Source organism: Rhineura floridana, chromosome 2, assembly GCF_030035675.1.
Source record: "Rhineura floridana isolate rRhiFlo1 chromosome 2, rRhiFlo1.hap2, whole genome shotgun sequence".
In the NCBI taxonomy this organism is placed as follows: Eukaryota; Metazoa; Chordata; class Lepidosauria; order Squamata; family Rhineuridae; genus Rhineura; species Rhineura floridana.
In genome coordinates this window covers 203513277-203535100 of record NC_084481.1, presented here as the reverse complement: position 1 = coordinate 203535100, position 21824 = coordinate 203513277, and the positions used below count along the sequence as shown (strand labels likewise).

The 21824-nt window shown below is 44.5% G+C and overlaps 1 protein-coding gene across 6 annotated transcripts in view; it reads left to right on the top strand.

Moving 5' to 3' along the window:
- EML5 (EMAP like 5) overlaps positions 1-21824 on the top strand; it is a 240719-nt gene that overhangs the window by 184388 nt on the left and 34507 nt on the right. For 5 of the 6 annotated variants that reach the window (XM_061611916.1, XM_061611915.1, XM_061611914.1 and 2 more), the window contains 2 exons: positions 1857-2030; positions 19903-20111. In XM_061611916.1, the coding sequence (XP_061467900.1) occupies positions 1857-2030; positions 19903-20111 (383 nt within the window). Of the gene's footprint in view, positions 1-1856; positions 2031-19902; positions 20112-21824 lie in introns of those variants that run through there. The other variant, XM_061611917.1, reaches the window with a different exon arrangement.

Here is a 21824-nt window from a genome sequence, read left to right as displayed (position 1 = left end):
AGTGCTGTAGATAGGTTACTTGAATATATTTCCATGATATTAAACACTACATAATAAGTTCATTAGGACTAAACACAAAATTCAACAAGATATAAATATACAAGATTTCTTTTAGTTGAAGTCAAAGCATAATTTTAACAGTTTTTAAATTTTATTGTATTGTACTCTCATCCCCATGTTTTGATAACTGATAAAGCATTTTCTAACCTATTTTTTATTTATATACCTATAAATTAAATTCGTTTCTGGAAAATCATTGGGGCTGACAACAAATGTTTCTTTTATAAATATTATTTTGTGTAGCTATTTACTCAACAGGCCTTGGTGACTGAGTTAATAAAGAAATCATCTTTCACATTTACTGTATTGTCATGAAGTTTTTACCAGCCATCCAGAATGCTTATCAATGGCATCAAACTCATTTTGTGGAATATCATTTTATTTCTTTTGGGAGTCATTGCCTCAGCTGTGATTTTGTATATTTGTTTCCATCTTGCATGAATAGGCAGTCATCTTATGTAGCTGTCTATCAAAGAGCTAACAGAAAAGAATAATGCACATGCTTGTATACATAAGAGCAGTTGTTATTTCTTCTAACCTCTTATGTATCTGACTTCTCTGTTATGATGTCTTGTACCACTGGTCTACAACTGTAGCACACAACTAGGGGCATACGAAATGTCTCAGCATAATATATTTCTCCTGGGATAAGTGATGAGCATAGAAGGCCACCTTTTAGATCTGTAATCCATTGTGGTCCTTGTTGACCATTGCTATATTCCAAAACAGCACCAAGTGCACTTGAGACCCTCAAAATTAATCCTGTGTTTGATCGTGGCCCATGTGTACCCAATCACAAGGATTGTGTGGTGCTGAAACAATGCTGTGAGTGGTCAAAATAATTTTAGTGGAAAATATATTTTCTCATGTATTTCAGACTGTTTTCACTTATGAATGCCCCTGTACCATATGTAGATATCTCTAATTTACTACACATATGATTTGCTGTGTATATTACGTGGCATTCATCCAACATATTACAAGCAAACTGAAAGTGTATGGTAGTCCTGCCAGCAGAGCACGTTCAGGATAAAATATTAGTCTGTATTGTCAATAAAGGTTATTACCAAGATTCCTATTACATAAATGGTTCATCAGGCTTTCTGTTCAGGATGGCCCATATCTAACGACCAGAAATTCTAACTTTGTCTACTCATAAGTAAGTCTTATTGAATTCAATGGAGCTTACTCCCTGGTAAGTGCAGTTAGGATTGCAATCTGATTTTTAAACTTGTGAACTTAATTTTTGTAAAGATGTACTCTTTGCTCCCTCCGCATAAATGCTTTGTTCCCTTTTCATTAAACAAATGAAAGAATGTGTATAATTTCATATAGATACAGATAGTTATGGAATGATCTCTCTGATGAGATGCGCCTGGTGCCAACACTGTTATCTTTTCGGTGCCAGGTCAAGACTTTCTTCTTCTCCCAGGCATTTTAGCATGTGTTTTTAAATTTGTATATTTGTTTTTAATGTTTTTAATTGTTGTAAACCGCCCAGAGAGCTTCGGCTATGGGGCGGTGTACAAATGCAATAAATAAATAAATAATTCAGTATTTGTTCTCATAGTAAAGGAGAACTGAAAGAGAATAAGAAAAAGCAGGTTTTGCTGGTAGGTGCATCTTTCCTGGAATTTGATAATATTTGCTAGAATGGATTCCTTTGCAGTATCAACGTCAGAAACCAAAATTAAAATTTGAGGATTTTTTTTACTAATTTTTTTCTGATTAAGTGTTAAAAATTCTATAAGCCTTAATCAATAAAATACATTACTGATACTCTTATATTTGTTTAGCTACAGCACCTTGTATTCACGTATGGGATGCAATGAATAAACAGACACTGTCTGTATTGCGATGCTACCATTCCAAAGGAGTTTGTTCAGTCAGTTTTAGTGCCACTGGCAAGCTTCTTCTGTCTGTAGGGCTGGATCCTGAACATACCATTACCATTTGGAAGTGGCAGGAAGGTAGGAAAGTATTTTGTTTGTCTAAAACATATTTACTTGTGAATCAACCAGTAAACACTGCCAAAAAAGTAACATTAAATTAAACATGATTAGCAAAAGTGCTAATAAATGCATGGGTTACACACAACGTATAATCTATTTTGCTAGTCCAATCATCTGTTCCAGAAGCAGGACCTTCCATGCACACAAAAGAATCTACTGCTCAGAATGGCTTTCCTACTTTGTACATGCATTCATATTTTCCATATGAGGCCGGCCATCAATGCGGGGTAATAGCTCCACCTATCGTCCAAAGGCAAGAATGTTTTTTTGAAGTCAAGACTAGGGGCATCAGGCTCCTCCCACTCTCCAGTTCATTCTTGCCTTCGTCCATGCAAATTAGATAAAGATAGTGTGACAGGAGGTGGAGGTTTTGTGTGTTTTTCCCATGTTATTCCCTTTGCCCTGTCTTTTACCTTGAGTCTGTGGGACTGACTGTATTTGTTTATCTTTGCATTAAGGGGAATCCTCTTTTTTGTCTATTTTCCCCTCAGTCCCTTAACTTTTGCTGGGGGACCGCGGCGGCGGTTCTCCCTTCCCAAGGCGGCGGACGCAGCCTTGTTAGGGGAGCATGCGGCTGGCAACTCCCTGCCTAGTCGTCCGGCAATTTTGGGAGACCGCGGCTGCGGTTCTCTCTTACTCTGGCAGCGGACACAGCCTTTACCAAGAAACTTGCGGCTCCAGCCTCTTTTCCGCTCCGCCATTTTTGATGTGCCATTTTCGGCATCTAGCCATACCCCAGGAGCCTGCTACTGCGTCTCCTTTATTTCAGCCCTTTGGGCCGTTGGGTTGCTGCTTGCCCGGTCACTACCGCGGCTGTTTCTTGAGGCGGCTTCTTCTTGAGGCGGCTTCTTCTAAGTTTCCCTGTCCGAGAGCCTGCAGCTGCAGCTCTCCTTCCTTTCCAGGGCGGCTCTTTTTAGTTGGGCTGCTCTGCCTCCCCCGACTCGTTCCGCGGCCTTAAAATCTCGCCGCGACGGTCTCTACAGGCTGCGGCTGCAGCTTGTTTGCTTTTTTCCCTGTCACTCCCCAAACAGCTACGGGGATTTCGCCGGCCCTCCTTCTCACAGAGTCGCCCCTCCCCGGCCTTTTAATGTCGCGATTGCATCACTCAGCTCCACGGCTGGAGAACGTGTTTCCGACCGTTCTCTTCCCCTTTTCTTTCCTGGCTTTTTAGCCGCGATCGCGCTTTTCAGCCCAGCGGCTTCAGAGCGCCTTTTTTATTTTTGGAGGCCATTTTTTCGGCTCGCTGGTGCTCCCCGGGGACCGCCATTGCCTCTTCATCAACACAAGCCTTTCTGATTGGCCAATTTTCCCGCTTTTTCATTTAAGCCCATTCAGTACTGTAAAGGGGGGTCTCTTTCAAGGGCTTTGAATAACAGAGACCAGGTTTTCAGTCAGCTCCCACAGTGTGATCTACCCTTTGTGTATGTGTTGCAGATAGGATCCTATAGTGATTCACAGGTTCCTTTATTAAATTGGCTACTGCTGCTGGCTCTGGCAACTATTTGATTACTGCAACTATCTGAACCAGTACAATCTCATCTATGACTGTTTCATCAAGACTATTGCTACTGCCCTGGCTGTACACCAGGCTGATTGAACAGTACATTCTACCTCATCTGCGGCCGTGTACAAAGGCTGTCGATATACAAAGCTGTTTGGACTGTACATTCTGCCCCATCCATGGCCGTGTACAAAGGCTGTTGATACTATACCAAAGCTGTTTGAACTTTACATTCTGCCCCATCTGTGGCCGTGTATAAAGGCTGTTGATACTATACAAAAGCTGTTTGGACTGTACATCCTGTCCTATCCGTGGCCGTGTACAAAGGCTGTTTCTCCAGTGGGCACCAGGACAGCGCCAACTGGGTATTGTGTTCCTTGCTAGTGCTTGAGGCAGGAAAGAGTTAACACTCCAAAGTGACCGTTAATGCGGCCCCTCCCACGGAGTGCTAGTTCGTTTTCCTGCCTCGCTTGAGCAGTACTGATTTTCGCCTTGCTCTTCAGTCTGGCCGAGTTATTTATTTATTTATCTTTTTCTCTATTTATGTATTTATTGGCGGTCAATGTTTACTTCACTTTTATCTCCGTGTTGTATATAGCTGTTCATCCTAAGCTTAATTAGTACAATGTTTTCTCCTCAGAAATGAATTTCTTTGTGGTTTTCCCTTAGTGTTTTTCCCGGGTAGATTTTCCTCACTAATGAATTTCTCTGTGATTTTCCCTTTATGCATTCCGTTAATTTTGTCCCCTTTACTGAATTTCTGGGGAGGTTTTTTCCTTAGTCATAACTGCTATTGATATTTCCCTACGTTAATGAATTCCGGGGTGGTTTTCCCTCGTTTATTTATTTATTTTTTTTGCACAGTAGCTTTCTTCTCCTTATAAATTGGTCTTTCCTGCTGACAGCGAAATGCCTAAGGAGCAAAAAACTGTCTCTTCAAGGCTTTCCAAACGACCAGTTGCAGCGCTTGGTGCGGTAGCACCTACAGCTCGCTCGCATGACCCAGCAGTTAAAAAGACGAGTCGCTTCAGTGCTCGCCAAGGCGGTCGCCATTTTACTCAAACAGCCTCACAGGCACCGCGCGGCCCAATCACTCTTGCGGTAGCACAGAGAACGGCCGTTAATTACCATGCACCTCTTTCCCCTGCAAGCGCTGAGGTATCAGAGCAATCAGGGTGGAATAATTTAACAGCATTTAACGATACTGCCTTCCCTGCAGCTGGTGCGGTAGCACTGCAATCAGGACGTAAAAGTATAGAAGCAGTAAAAGGTGCAGAAAACCCTGTCAGTACTGCAGTAGCAGAGCACTCAGGACGTAAGCGTTTGACTAAAACAAAACATACAGTTCCCCATACAGCAGAGCAATCAGGAAGGGTTGCTCCTGAGAGAGGCACAAAGTATAAGGAAAATGCTTCCTTACACGGCACAAGGGCGCTGTCTCTAGGACAACACTCGCAGCAGTTGAGTACAATGAATATTGAATTCCCCTCACAGCAGGAGGTGATTCCAGTCCCTTCAGTCCTTTTTGGCTCAGATTCTGAGGAAAATGATGAGGAATTTACAGGTTTCAATAGTCATAACCCTGAGATTCCTCAGAGCACTGGGGCTTTAGAGCCTGTAACTGCTGTTGCGCCTAATGGGCACAGTCATAAACAGCAGCATGGAGTTTTGCGTGACAGCACTAATAGTATCCAGCCTCAATGCAACTCCACGCAGATGGCCTCTCATGCCCCCTCGTGTTCAGATCAGGAACTTCAACCGGTGAAGTCTTTTCATTTAGGAGTTGCAGAATTGAATTATATTAGAGAGGCTCTCATGGGTGATATATCAGCAGAACTAGCTGCTTTTCGCCAATCTTTTCAAGCAGTTCCTGTACAGGCGCAACAGCGCAGTCATCCGCCAGCACAAAGTAACTGGCAACATGATATACGACAGTGCAGTGATCAGATGCATCAGGCAGGTTTCCCTGCAGTTCACCATCATGAGCTCCACGCTGAACTTGCACATGCATCCCCAGATCCACATGTGGCCAGGGTAGAGCACAGGGCTTATTAGCTGACAGACCAGACAGATCAAAGTTTGCTGGGCATCAGTTTATGCACGATGATTCAATGCTTGATTTCGAAGACGAATCAGATGAATGGAGTGATACTTCACAACCAGAAGAGCCCCACTCCTATAGGTTGTTTCATAGCACTTACTATATGCCTCTGCTATGCAAGGCTGTGGCGGCTTTAGATTTGAATGATGTTGTTACAGACCAGGCACCTTCTACCTCCAGAGGAGCATCTGTTCTTCCGGAAACTAAGTCTACCGATAAGGTCATTAAGGTACCCTCACTGCTTAGACAAATAGTGAAATCTGAATGGGACTCACCAGTTCAGTCTAACAAGTCAATGACGTATGCTAAGAAACTATACTTATTGGAGCCAGAGTTTATGGAGCAACTGAAAACTCCGGACATTGATTCTCCAATTTCTGCTTTAGTTTCTAGAAACTTCCTTTTAAGAGAAGGGGATGCTCAATTGAAAGATCTTACAGAACGCAAGTTAGATATGGCACTTAAAAAGGTCCATGAAGCGTCAGCATTGTCGGTACGTGCATCCATAGCAGCATCTGTGTTTTCACGAGCTGCATTATTGTGGTTAGATGAAGTTTTGGAAAATCCAGATCAAGACCAAGACAGACTTAGGAAAACAATTTTGAAGGTATCAAGAACACAGGCTTTCATTGCAGATGCAACAATGGATGCTACTCAATTCGCAGCTAGAGCCATGGCTGCTGAAGTCGTAGCTAGGCATATTCTGTGGCTTCGCCATTGGGAGACGGACGTTTCTTCTCGCATGGTGTTGGTGACAGAACCATATGCAGGCAAGAAGTTATTTGGTGACAATGTGCTAAGTGAAGTACTAGCTGAAACAAGAGACAAGAAGAAGGCAATGCCAGTAACAAGTAAAAGACGAGATGACAGGCATCCTTTTCGCCGTTTTCAGCCATACCAGTCCTTTCGTCCCTCTAGGTTTGGAGGAAGGGGGCGTGATTTCCGTGTTAACAGACAAGTTTGGGGTCGTCCAAGAGTCCAGTTGCGTAACCAACCACAATCAGCAGCGCGAAATACATTCTCAGCTACCCACAGAGGTGGACAGCAACAAAGACAATTCTGACTTATTGCAGATCCTGGTCGGGGGCCGCCTGCTGAAATTTGCTCACATTTGGCAGCTGACAACATCAGACCGCTGGGTACAGAATGCTCTTCAGTATGGGTATCTGATAGAGTTTTAGGCTACGCCTCCAAACAGATTTCTCCCATCCCCTGTTTCAGCACATCCCGAGAAGCGCAGGCTGCTACAACAGGCAATACAACATCTGTTGCAGATAGCAGCCATAGAACCGGTTCCGCAGCACCAGAAATTTCAAGGGGTTTATTCTATTCTCTTTCTTGTGCCCAAAAAAGGAAACAATTGGAGAGCCGTACTCGATCTAAAATTTTTGAACGGATTTGTCAGATACCGGAAATTTCGCATGGAAACATTGGTGTCCATAAAAGAAGCTATTCAGCCTCGAGACTTCCTCGCTTCCATAGATCTAACCGACGCATATTTACATGTGCCAATCCATCCGCAGCACCGCAAGTTCCTCCGCTTCGTTTACAACAATCACCACTATCAGTACCGGGCAATGCCCTTTGGCTTGGCGTCAGCACCGAGGGTCTTCACGAAAATTATGGTGACCCTTGTTGCCCATCTCCGTCAACATGGGTTGAATCTTTACCCATATTTAGATGACATTCTGATTCGTTCACAAACAGCACAGTCAGCTTATCAGGACATTCACACCATACTAGCTGTTCTCCACAATCACGGATTCTTAGTCAACATACCCAAGAGTCATTTGTTCCCTCAACAACGTTTACAGCATTTGGGGGCAATGATAGATATGGAACTGGAGACGATTTCTCTGTCGGAAGACAGGGTCCAAAAGATAAAGTTGGCTGTTCGACCACTGTTAGTGAAGTCTGCAGAGGACTTAATGGTCTTAGCACAGGTTTTAGGCATGCTTGTTTCCTCTATCCAAGTTACCCCATGGGCCAGATTTCATCTTCGTCCTCTGCAATGGACACTGTTACCATACCAGTGGCAGATCGCGCATTCCCTGCATCTCCAGGTTCCTCTGACGTTACGATTGAAAACCGCTCTTCGTTGGTGGACACAGGATTGCAACCTACGCAGAGGATTTTCCTTAAAGGACCCACCACGGGAGACTGTCACATCAGATGCGAGTCTCCAGGGGTGGGGAGCTCACTGCAGAGGTCAAATTCTGCAGGGATCTTGGTCCCCTCACGAATCAACACAAAGCATCAACTTTCTAGAACTTCAGGCAGCACGGTTGGCGCTGCAACATTTTGTGCCTTTATTCCATCTCAAACATGTGCTGCTGCGAACAGACAACAACTGTGTGAAAGCATTCATAAATCATCAGGGAGGGACAAAGTCGCTGGTTCTTCATCAGGAGGCATCTCTACTAATTTCCTCGGCAGAGCACACACTCCATTCATTGACAGTGGAATATATCAAGGGAGTAGAGAATGTACAAGCGGACTGGTTAAGCAGACAGCAGATATTGCCGGGCGAGTGGCAGTTACACAAATATGTGTTCAACCAGATACGCAGCCGGTTCGGAAGGATGGATGTGGACCTTTTCGCTTCAGATGTAAATCATCAACTGACGAGGTATTACACTCGCTATCCATCTCTCAGAGCAGAGGGTGTAGATGCCCTACATTCTCCTTGGCCAAAGGCAACACTGTATCTTTTCCCTCCTTTTCCATTGCTATCTTGGGTAGTGAAAAAGGTAAGGATGGAGAGGGCCAATGTTGTTCTACTAGCACCAGATTGGCCAAGGAGGCCATGGTTCTCAGAGCTAGTCAACCTATCTGTCGAGCCCCCATGGCGTCTGCCTCTTCGACCAGATTTGCTGCTACAAGGACCGCTTCGCCACCCCGATCTTCAATGGTTGAGCTTAACCGCATGGAAATTGAGTGGGGCAAACTGCTGAGGGCTGGATTACTAACGGAAGTGGTCACCACAATATTGGCAGCTAGAAGACAGTCCACAATAGGAAGCTACCAGTATACCTGGGCGGCCTTTTTGAAATGGTGTAAGAGGAATCATGTTACACCTAGGACCTCGGGGATTACAGAGGTGTTATCTTTTTTAAATGCTGGTTTGCAGAAGGGGTTGAGACCCAATACTTTGAAACGACAAGCCTCTGCATTGTCAACAGTCCTGTCTAAGTCTTCTTATGCATCACTGGGAGCTCATCCCTATATGAAACAATTTCTAAGAGGGGCTTCACTATTGTCAGCACCTGTTCATCATCGTTTTCCAACGTGGAATCTTCACAAGGTCTTGGCAGCTCTTCAAAAACCGCCATTTGAACTGTTGAAAACGTCTACGTTACGAATCCTTTCCTTCAAAGTATTATTCCTCATAGCAATAACATCAGCTAGATGAGTATCTGAACTTGGAGCTCTCTCGGTGGCAAAACATCTATGTATCTTCCATACTGACAGAGTTATTTTGCGCACAAATTCTACTTTTGTTCCAAAAGTTAATTCCGCCTTTCACTGTCAGCAGGAAATAGTATTGCCAACATTTTGTCCTTCACCAAAGCATCCTCTAGAGCGCACTTGGCATTCATTGGATGTGAGGAGAGCACTTAAAGTATATATAAATAAGACTAGGCCAATAAGGCAAACTGATTCTTTGTTTGTTTCTTACCATCCAACTACTCTTGGTAAAAAGGTGTCCTCCTCTACTTTGGCGAGATGGATTAAGGGCTACATTGCCTTAGCATACAGTTCTCTAAACATACCATTACCTTCAGGCATCGTTGCTCATTCCACTAGAGCAGCGGCTGCCACTACAGCTTATTCAACAAATGCATCTCTCCAAGAAATATGTAGGGCGGCTACTTGAGCTAACCCTAACACTTTTACTAAACATTATAAAATAGATCTTTATGCTTCAGCTGAAGCGGCCTTTGGGAGGTGAGTTATTCAGCAGGTCTTGAGTGATCATTGAACATTTCTGTACCCACCCAATCAATACGTCAGCTCTGGAACATCCCACTTGGGGGTGTCCTGGTGCCCACTGGAGAAGGAACCGTTTTACTCACCAGAAAGGTGTTTCTCAGTGGGCACCAGGACACCGCCAAGGCCCACCCTGGGATAAAAACGACGGGACTGTTGGCATTAGGCCGTACTGCCTAAGGATGTTTTCATCAGGTCTGAAAGAGTTACAAGCATGTGTCTGAAGGAGCAGCGTTATCAGCTAAGACTGGCCTGGGAAACAGACATGTTGCCGTGGTAACGGATGATAACAGCTTGGGGAAAAAGTCTAACTGTTTTTCTATTCCTGTTCTGTTCTGTGCTGAGCGGTCTGAGCTGTGCTGTTCTGTGTCTTGTCTCTGATCTGAGAACTTCTCCTAGAGGGGGGAGAAACTCTACATGTATCTACTTTTAAGCCTTTGGCCTTAATGTCTAAGTAAAGACTCTTAAACTTTCTCAAGCCTCTGTGATGATTCTTTACCATCTTACATCCAAACGTAACGTGTTGTTTCACGCAAGAACCGCCAAGCATCAACATATGCATATGGCATAATAAAATGGGTGGACACTGAGGAGTCAACGATCACTCTTATTCCATGTATCATTCAGTACAGTTGGCAGTCGCTCTGAGTAGAGACTGTATAGTTATTTTTACAACTTAAGTGTCAAATGTATGTTTTCATAATTCCAGTTAATGTTTTCATAGTGTTTTTAGATATGTCTCAGTTTATTTTTTAAGCTTGGCCAGACGGCGAACTAGCACTCCGTGGGAGGGGCCGCATTAACGGTCACTTTGGAGTGTTAACTCTTTCCTGCCTCAAGCACTAGCAAGGAACACAATACCCAGTTGGCGGTGTCCTGGCGCCCACTGAGAAACACCTTTCTGGTGAGTAAAATGGTTCCTTATACTATACAAAAGCTGTTTGGACTGTACATTCTGCCCCATCTGTGGCCGTGTACCAAGGCTGTTGATATTATACAAAAGCTGTTTGGACTGTACATTCTGCCCCATCTGTGGCCATGTACAAAGGCTGTTGATACTATACGAAAGCTGTGTGGACTGTACATTCTGCCCCATCCGTGGCCATGTACAAAGGCTGTTGATACTATACAAAGCTGTGTGAACTGTACATTCTGCCCCATCCGTGGCCGGGTACAAAGGCTGTTGATACTATACAAAAGCTGTGTGGACTGTACATTCTGCCCCATCCGTGGGCCAAGCCAAAACTATCTAGGGCGACCAAGCATAAGCATATCACAATTACAAGGCATGCTGTCATATTTTACTCAAACGTAGTCACCGCCGCAAGTCCCCGCCATACCTCAGCACAGTATGGTCCACTATGCATCTAATGAGGCAGACCCATCATATTTTGACGTTGCTAGGGGCAGGTTTGTCGATGATGTTTCTTGTGGGGAGGAATCTTCATTTGCTGTGCCACCTGAGGAAGACGAATGGAGTGATCATTCGGCACATGAGGAGGATACATCTTACCGCCTGTTTGAAGCCGCAGATTACCAGCCCCTTGCTCGCAGAGTGTTTAACACCCCAGGGCTCCAAGCTACACAACCTACAGCTGCCACTCCTGCTATTCATGGAGCCGGGGTCTTGAAAATCCCCCACGCCAGCAGCGCACTACCTTCCTGTACCAGATCCTATTGCCTAACTGACCAATGGCGAATGGTCTCATTTATTACAAAACGCCGTTTCAACGCCCTTGCGGACAGGCTTTACTCCTTGGCTCCAGACTTTACAAGCCAGCTGGCCGTCTCTGGCATAGACGAGCTGATCTCCAGGAGATTTGCATTTATGAGACTCCACTTAGCGGACTTCCGGGAAGGGTGACTTAGCCTGTGCCTGCTTTTGAGACGGGCTCCTGCCTCAAAAGAAGCTTATTCAGATATATCAGTCAGATTTTTTCTTTTTTTGACTGATTAAACTTCTCCCGGGTAGGGAGAAACGAAGAGATTAACCTCAAAGCCTATTTTTGTTGGGACGACCAGATCTCATTAATTTATGGGACGAGGTCCAGCCGACGAAGGTGGGACGGATTTTTAACAACAAGCTCTATCTGGAAAAGCGAACGTTCATCTTATCTTCTAAGAGAGAACGCACTAACAGGCAAGCACCCTTCTTTCTATATTTTTCTTTTACTTGACTTAAATTGTTGCTGTTTAAAAGAGATTTGCCAGATTGATCGGTTTTTGACATCTCACTGGGGAGCCATAACTTCTCTCTGCTACTCACTAATTAATAGCTTATCTCTGTTTTTGTTGCAAAAAGCTGTCCTGGATTTGCATTCTAAAGATATACACAGAAGAGGGATTTCTATTCCAGATTTTTATTTTGAAGAATATTATATTGTCTGAGACTACTCTCTTTTTGGTCTATTTTATTTTGACGAATCTGTTTTCTGACGACCGCCATTAATTGTTTCGATCCTGGGAACTGCATTTTGTTTACTTAAGCATGGAGAGATAAGGCTGTCTGCTCTGTTTATACTGTGATGTCACCAAGTTTGGAGTATTAACCCAATTGTTGCTGAAATAAGAAGTGGTTTTCCTATATTTTTCTTTTAAAATGGCAATTAAGAAAGTGGCTGAGAAGCTGGAAATAACTATGTTTCAGAAAATAATGGATGAGATTGAGATAACGAAACAAAACCTGCGACAGGGTTGTAAGGAGCTGAAAATTGAATTGAGTAAAATGAAGCAGGAGATTAAAGATATAGGGGTCCCTGTGAGAGAGGTGACCCTGGAAGGGGTCCCTGTGAGAGAGGAGACCCCGGAGATTGGAACAAACGTGGAACAGGAAAAAGATTTGGAGTCTATGGACTTTAGAAACAAAATCTATTGTTTGGAGACACAGGAGATTAAAGACATAGGGGTCCTTGTGAGAGAGGAGACCCTGGAGACTGGAACAGGGGTCCCTGTGAGAGAGGAGACCCTGGAGACTGGAACAGGGGTCCCTGTGAGAGAGGAGATCCCGGAGATTGGAACAAACGTGGAACAGGAACAAGATTTGGAGTCTATGGACTTTAGAAATAAAATCTATTGTTTGGAATTCAATGTTATCTCTGAAGAAATTAATGAAGATTCTAGAGATAAAGTTATCAATGGCATGGATAATCTTCTGGACTGGAATGATGTGATGGAGCCCAATATAGAGAAAATCTATGGAATTAACTGCAGCCATGTGACAATGGAAAAACTTTCAAGAGATGACCCAGTGTATTTTGAAAAAAAGAACAGAGATATGATTTTACAGCAGTATTTCAGCAACCTATTCAGAATGGATGGCAAGAAAATATTTGGGATAGAGGTAATTCCCATCAGACTCTTACTATATGACTATGGCTTTGACAGCAAGATTATTATGGAATACTGATAATGGAAGATTGGATACTGAAATTACTGGACTTAACAAGACTACTGAAGATGGAAGATGGAAAATGGAACTAATAGGGATAATAGAACAATGGCTACTGAAATTACTGAACCTAACAGATTCTGATGTGATGGATTAATTGAAATGTTTATTTTGACTATGGTTATGACAATAAGATTATCATAATTAGTAATGAGATGGATTAATCGATATGCTTATCTGGAAAAAAAAATTGATAGATATATTTCTTAAAGAATTGAAACCTCTCTTTGACTTTTTGTGGAAAGAATAAAGTAATGTTTATGAGATTTGATGATTAAGTAAGATAACTACTGGAGGAAAGTGTTTTTATAATATGACTTAAGAGACAGGATTGTTATATATTATAGACTTATAACTGATTTGATCTTTGACAAATGGGAAGTCAATATTTTACTCTTTATTTTTTATTTTTGTTTTTTTTTTTCTTTTTTTTTCTTTTTGTTTAACTATTTTTGATTTTGTTTTTTGTCTTTGAATGTTTTATGATTTTGTCTTGTATGCTTTATGAAAATCTGAATAAAAATTATTGAAAAAAAAAAAAAAAAAAAAAAAGAGACTCCACTTAGCGGAGGCTGGACTTTGCCTTACGCAAGAACCATGAGGCCACCGTTTTCTCCATGAGAGCCCCTGCATCCGCTTCCATCCCTTACAGGGCAGCGATGATGTGGCTGGATGACCTCTTAGCTGACCCTAATCTCGTTTCGATCTCTCTGTGGAGGTCACTGATGAAATGGCTCAAGACGGCAGATTAGGTGGCTATGCCACCTTGGACGAAAATTAGCTGGGAGCACGAGTTATGGTAGCTTAGTTAGGCGCTCGATGGAACCTCTGGCTTCGTCCCTGGCAAGCGGACTCTGCAGCCACAGTTAATGATCAAGGGCACCTTATTCCGGATTATCACTCTTCAGCGAGGAAGCCCTAAAGGCAGTGCTTGTTGACCCCAAGGAGGCTCGAAAGCCTGTCTTGGCCACTGTCCGGAACGCAGATCGTAGGCCTTTCAGACGTTTTCTCCTCATATCGCACGACCCTGCCGTTTCAGGGAACGCGGCCCGGGCGACGAGGCCGCGATTTCCAAAACTAAGTTTTCTGGCCCTTCAGGGGAGCCTGGATCAGACGCTTTCCAGGCAGAGACACCCTTCACGAAGGAGATCTCCTGGCTTCCATTGAACTAAGGAAGCGTATCTCCATGTGCCTTTTTACATAGCCCACAGAAAATTCCTTCGGCTTGCTTTTGGCCACCAGCATTTTCAATACCGGCCTCAAGGGGTTCAAATTTTCCCTTACTTCGACGATCCCTAAATAAGGGCGAATTCCAAGGAGCTGGCCCATCGACATTTAATGCTCACGCTCCATGTCTTGCAGGCCTACGGTTGGCTACTCAATTTCGACAAAAGCCATCTCCAGCCAACTCAATGCCTACGACATCTAAGGGCGACATTGGACACCCTGCAGGCGACGGTGTTCCTGTCTCCACACCATATAAATGCTATCACAGACATCACATGGTTTCTGAGGCACCACGCAACCGCAGACGTCATGCTTCTGGCCAGGGCCCTCGGAATGTTGATGTCCACCATCCATATTGTACCATGGGCTCGAGCTCATACGCGCCAGCTCCAGCGGGCTTTGCTACCTTTTCAACAGGACATTTCCATGTCACATCATTGAGCAATTCCCTTGAGCCCCTCACTGCGTCTTTCATTCCGCTGGTGGACGAGGGTCCAACATCTTAACCAGGGCAATCCGTCCAGAGATCCCCGCAGGACTGTCATCGCCACAGATGCCAGTCTCCTCGGCTGGGGAGCCCACTGCAACTCTCAGTTCGTTCAGGGGGCTTGGAACACAGCAGAGCAGACTCAGAGTATCAATTGGGTAGAACTAAAGGCTGTCCACTTAGCTCTGCTCCATTTTTCAGTCTCTGTTCCACTTGGACCATGTTCTCATTCGAACGGACAACACATGTGTCAAATCTCATTTGAACGGACAAAGGGGGACCGGGGACCGTCCTCTGCAGAACCTTGCTTCCCTCATCTTCGACTGGACAGGGCAACATCTGCAATCGTTAAAAGCAGAACATCTCAGAGGAATTTGGAATGTGACAGCAGACTGGCTCAGCAGACAACAGGTCTTTCCGGTTCGACGTCTTCTCAGTCGATCTATTTGCCTCCAGTCGCAATTGCCAGCTACCCAGGTACTTCGCTCGATATCTGGACACGACAGCAGAAGCAGTGGATGCCCTATTGCTACCGTGGCGGGATGGCCTATGGTGTGCCTTCCCTCCAATATCACTGTTGGACGCTCCCAGTCAGGCCGGACCTACTAGCCCAGGGTCCAGTATGGCATCAGGATTCCAATTGGCTCAAGCTAACAGCGTGGCTTTTGAACAGGGACATTTGAGGGCTGCTGGTCTGTTTGATGCAGTTATTGACATTATTTTGGCCTCGAGACGACAATCCACCACCCGTATATATCAACATACTTGGGTGGCATTCTCCAGGTGGTGTCACCTGGCCACAGTACAACAGGTACTACAATTCGACATGCCCCTTCCCTGGATACCTTCCGCCGAGCATTAAAAACTTGGCTGTTTGGTCAGGCCTTTGAGACTATCGGGATGGGCTAATTATATACTCAATCCCCGCTGCTATGTATTACAATTGCTGCTATTCTGTCACTGATTATTATTTGTATTTTATTGTATTTATTGTATTTACTGTATTTTGTATTTTATTGAATTTAATATGTACGCCGCCTAGAGTGGCTTCGGCCAGATAGGCGGCCTAAAAATTAAATTATTATTATTATTATTATTATTATTATTTATTAATTCCTTCATAGGGGCCTCCTCATGGGACGTAGACCCAACACCTTACGTAGACATGTGTCCACTCTGTCGTCCATTCTCTCAGTGTCCTTCCCTGGTGCTCCTATTGCCTCGCACCCGTTCATTAAACGCTTTCTGAGGGGAACTGCGTTACGCTCACCGGCTGTATTCCACCGTTTTCCCTCATGGGGTTTGTCAAAGGTCCTACAGGCCTTACAACGCCCTCTGTTCGAGCCACTTAGGACTGTGCCTTTACGTCTGTTGTCATTCAAGATCCTGTTCCTGATCGCGATCACCTCTGCGAGACATTTCGGAACTGGGTGCATTGTCTTCTGTCCGCCATCTCTGTGTCTTTCACAAGGACTCTGTTGTACAGAAGACTGATCCTTCCTTCCATCCTAAGGTCAATTCAGTTTTCCATTGCAACCAGGACATTGTTCTTCCTTCATTCTGTCCGAATCCTACCCATCCTCTAGAGAAGGCTTGCCATTCGTTGGATGTTCTGAGGGCTCTCAAGATCTACCTGTCTAAGACTCAGGAGATACGACGAACCGACTCTTTGTTTGTATCCTTTCATCCATGTTCTATGGGCCATAAAGTTGCTAATTCCACTTTGTCCCGCTGGTTACGTGCATGTATTACTTTAGCCTATGAGTCCCTTAAGCTTCCAGTCCCTGACAGTATAACGGCTCATTCCACTAGATCAGCTGCCACTATGGCTGCTTTTGCTACCAACGCTCCTGTTGCGGTTATTTGCAGGGCTGCTGTGTGGTCTACCCCACACTCGTTTATAAGGCATTATAAAATAGACAGTTATGCCTCTGTCGATGCCTCTTTGGCAGACGAGTGTTGCAACAGGTTCTCACTAATGATTAGCATGTGGGTGGTCCCTCCCTGTTATGGGCTGCTTTGGTACATCCCACATTGATGGCCGGCCTCATATGGAAAATGGACCATTGGTCTCACCTGAAGGGTGATTTTCATATGACGGCCATCATGACCCTCCCAGTCGGAGGATTTATTACTGTTACGCTATTATATTTTGATTTACTAGTGAAGTCAAGACTTCTATTACTGTTATATCACTATGTTAGAGTCACGTTATTACGAATGTTACTATTGTGTTAAGAACATAAGAACATAAGAACATAAGAAGAGCCTGCTGGATCAGGCCAGTGGCCCATCTAGTCCAGCATCCTGTTCTCACAGTGCCCAACCAGGTGCCTGGGGGAAGCTTGCAAGCAGGACCCGAGTGCAAGAACACTCTCCCCTCCTGAGGCTTCCGGCAACTGGTTTTCAGAAGCATGCTGCCTCTGACTAGGGTGGCACAGCACAGCCATCACGGCTAGTAGCCATTGATAACCCTGTCCTCCATGAATTTGTCTAATCTTCTTTTAAAGCCGTCCAAGCTGGTGGCCATTACTGCATCTTGTGGGAGCAAATTCCATAGTTTAACTATGCGCTGAGTAAAGAAGTACTTCCTTTTGTCTGTCCTGAATCTTCCAACATTCAGCTTCTTTGAATGTCCACGAGTTCTAGTATTATGAGAGAGGGAGAAGAACCTTTCTCTATCCACCCTCTCAATGCCATGCATAATTTTATACACTTCTATCATGTCTCCTCTGACCCGCCTTTTCTCTAAACTAAAAAGCCCCAAATGCTGCAACCTTTCCTCGTAAGGGAGTCGCTCCATCCCCTTGATCATTCTGGTTGCCCTCTTCTGAACCTTTTCCAACTCTATAATATCCTTTTTGAGATGAGGCGACCAGAACTGCACACAGTATTCCAAATGTGGCCGCACCATAGATTTATACAACGGCATTATGATATCGGCTGTTTTATTTTCAATACCTTTCCTAATTATTGCTAGCATGGAATTTGCCTTTTTCACAGCTGCCGCACACTGGGTCGACATTTTCATCGTGCTGTCCACTACAACCCCGAGGTCTCTCTCCTGGTCGGTCACCGCCAGTTCAGACCCCATGAGCGTATATGTGAAATTAAGATTTTTTGCTCCAATATGCATAATTTTACACTTGTTTATATTGAATTGCATTTGCCATTTTTCCGCCCATTCACTCAGTTTGGAGAGGTCTTTTTGGAGCTCTTCGCAATCCCTTTTTGTTTTAACAACCCTGAACAATTTAGTGTCATCAGCAAACTTGGCCACTTCACTGCTCACTCCTAATTCTAGGTCATTAATGAACAAGTTGAAAAGTACAGGTCCCAATACCGATCCCTGAGGGACTCCACTTTCTACAGCCCTCCATTGGGAGAACTGTCCGTTTATTCCTACTTTCTGCTTTCTGCTTCTTAACCAATTCCTTATCCACAAGAGGACCTCTCCTCTTATTCCATGACTGCTAAGCTTCCTCTTGCTGGTAGGCCTGTTGGCCTTGTTTCATGTATTTTTAGATGTTTCTCTTAAGACTCGCTGCGAATGAACTGGAGAGTGGGAGGAGCCTGATGCCCCCAGTCTTGACTTCAAAAAAACATTCTTGCCTTTGGACGATAGGTGGAGCTATTACCCCGCATTGATGGCCGTCCTCATATGAAAATCACCCTTCAGGTGAGACCAATGGTCCATTTTGCTAGTCCAATCATCTGTTCCAGAAGCAGGACCTTCCATGCACACAAAAGAATCTACTGCTCAGAATGGCTTTCCTACTTTGTACATGCATTCATTTGTGCACTCCTGGATATGTTAGCTGGAAACTCATGCACGTGCAAGAGATGTGCATCCAAGTTTTTTTCCTGACTTTATAGGTCATTTCACACATTTTGCAGATGCAGACCTGAATTTGTTGTCTTGTATACACTTGATAGGACGCTGTAGCCTATATAATGCATGGATTTTTTCTTTTTCCATTCACACTTTATATTTTAGATGTATATTTCATAATAGCATAACTGAATGCATAACCTAGCATGTTTCCAAGTAGCATACACATGGAGCTTATTTTTTACCAGACAGAAGCCACAGTTCAGCATTATATAGAGAAATAAGTATAGTGGACTGTTTAAATGTGATCTTAGTCCTTTGGGGCCTTGCAAACATTTGGCTTTTAAAGGTGTACCAAAGCCTTTGGGACATGGCTTTAGAGCAGATGAGCTAAAGCACTTGATGAAGAGCACTGAGGTGGAGCCAGTTCTAAGGAGCTTTTAGTGGTGGTAGAGCTTAGCAAGATCTGTCTGTGGGAACAAGAGTAGTGCCTCCTCTTGTCATGGCTGAAGCAGAAGGTATGTGGGGCAGTGGCTGCTTGCCACTGCCACCTGTTTAGTCCCAACCCCTGATATCAACCTGCACATGCTGGTTTTTAGACATTACATTGAGGCCACTCAGGACTATTTTACTACTTAATAAGATTACTTAATGTATGTGAACAACATAATATGTGGGCTGGTGAATGAGCAAAGATCTCTCATCATGACAACTTATGCACTTTCTGAAGCTGTAAGTTTTCCTTTCTCAGGTCACAGAATTAGAATGGTGATAATAATACTGACATTTTACAGGGTTATAAGGATTATGACAAGATAAAGTATGTGAACTGCTTTGAACTCTCTAAAACACTATGGGTTGGATCCAGAGAACCACCTGTGGAGTGGGGTGGATGGGAATTAATGTTCTTGCCTGTGTCACCTGTGAGTGGAGCAGAAGGTACCTCCGCCTAGTTTTTCGTGAACTTCCTCTTCTTACCTCTCCTCAGCCTACCATGCCACAAGGAGTCTTGGCTGACAGGGAGATGAGGGATAAGAAAGTCAACTTCCTTTCACCCCCTTCCATGGGTAGACCTCTGGATTCAACCCCATATAATTATCATTGTTATCCATGCTGACACTGACAACCTTCCGGGGACTTAAAACTTCAGAAGATTTTGTCAGATACAATTCCTTTTTGCTACATATTGATACAATACAATTACGTATATGTGAATGTCAATTATAATTAATTCTTCCTATTAGGTGCCAAAATTGCCGGTAGAGCTGGTCATAATCAGCGTATTTTTGTAGCAGAATTCAGACCTGACTCCGACACACAATTTGTTTCAGTAGGAGTAAAACATGTGAGGTTCTGGACACTTGCTGGAAGAGCACTTCTCAGTAAAAAAGGACAAACAAGTTCAATAGAAGATGCACGAATGCAGACTATGTTGTCTGTAGCATTTGGAGCTGTACGTAAATTTACAGATTATTTTACTGTGTATATCTTTACTAAAATCATTCTTTTTACTGTTGATATTTCCATGTTTTCACTAGAATAAACTGTCTGTCTTTTATGCCTTAATGACTAAGCAGCTCAAACCAGGGCTGTGGAGTTGGTACGTCAAACCTTCGACTCCGACTCTGACTCCTCTATTTTTCAACTGTTCAACTTCAACTCCGACTCCTTCATAAATGGCAAATGTGTATTAATTTATTAACATTAATTTTATTTTGAAGCTGGAGTCAGAGTTGGTACATTTCTACCGACTCTGACTCTGACTCCTCCCAAAATTGCTTCCAACTCCAACTCCACAGCCCTGGCTCAAACATAATTTGCATGATAGATTCTTGGAAGCTGCTGAATAGTATTAAAAGCCAAGCCTCGAGCCTAAGCATGGAGTGCTAATTGTGGGGCAGAGCACACCCCAGACAGTGACAGGAGGGAGGAGTTAGTATCTCTCATCCATGCCCAGTATCTCTCATCCATGCCCAGCTGTTGTGAGATCACCCACAATCCCGGGCAGTCTTGTGAGAGCAGCCAAGAGGCGGAACCAGGCCTGGGCCTTTAAAGGCCCCCGTCTGCCAAAAGCGGGCCTCTTTCTTCATGACCCGGCTTTCCCACGCACCCTCCTTCGGTCTTAGGGCATCACTGATCTGTGTTTAACTGGGTCGCTGGTTGACAGGGCCAGATAGGAATTTTTCCTCTGAACAAATCTGGCCCCATTGTTGTGCAGTTTTTTTCACTATCTGTCATGGCCTCGTCAGAGGACTCCTCAGATGAGGACGACTCTGGAGTAACAGCAGCAGACCCAGGTGCAGCAGACTCAGAAGGAGACACGGAGGAGCCTCCTGAGAATCCAACTCCTTCTCCCCCTCAGCTGCAGAGCACCCTAGATACAGCAGAGGCCCTGCAGCCAGACACAGACAGTGAACAAGATACTCCCCCCTCACCTGCAGAACGTAGACAGCAGAAGGTCAGGCAGAAGAGAGGCAGGCCTGTCTCCTTAAGGCCCAAACGCTGAGGGCTCACACCTGCTGTCCATCCTGCTCTTTATAAGGCACACCTTGGCTGCAGCTTGTTGCTGACTGCAACGTCAGGCGTGGCTTGGTGTAGACCTAGTTTCCCTGCAGCATCTCTTTGACTGACCCCTTGGCAATTGATCCCGGACCTCCACTGACCTCGCTTCTGGACTTCTGACTCGGCAAGTACGCTTCGGATAGGCCTGGCAGATTTACAACCCGACTGCCGGCTAAGGGCTTTCCTTCCCTGCCAAAGACCCAGGAATTTCCAGCCCCCCCCTGGCACTGCTGAAGCAGTGTAGAGCTGACACTATCCCTCAGTGGTTCGCTGTGCAATTGTTAGGCGTTCATTCACCTCTGTCACAACTTTAGACAGAAATGGCATTGGGCAAGATCAATTATAAGGGTGATTCCCATAAGGAGTCCAGTGGGGTACACAATGGCCACACGCCTAGCTCGGGAGGGGCGTTGCCTCATCCAGCTCACAACCCCTCTCACCGGTTGGTCAGCGGGACCATAGGTGCCTTGGGTTCACACCTCACTTAGGTCTAAAGCGAGCCAACTCCCAAGGGTAGTTCCTAACTGCTTGTTGGGTTGACTCAGTATTCCTGCAGCGAGGGCTGCCAGAATGAAATGGACCCTGGCCCTACTGCCATGCCAAC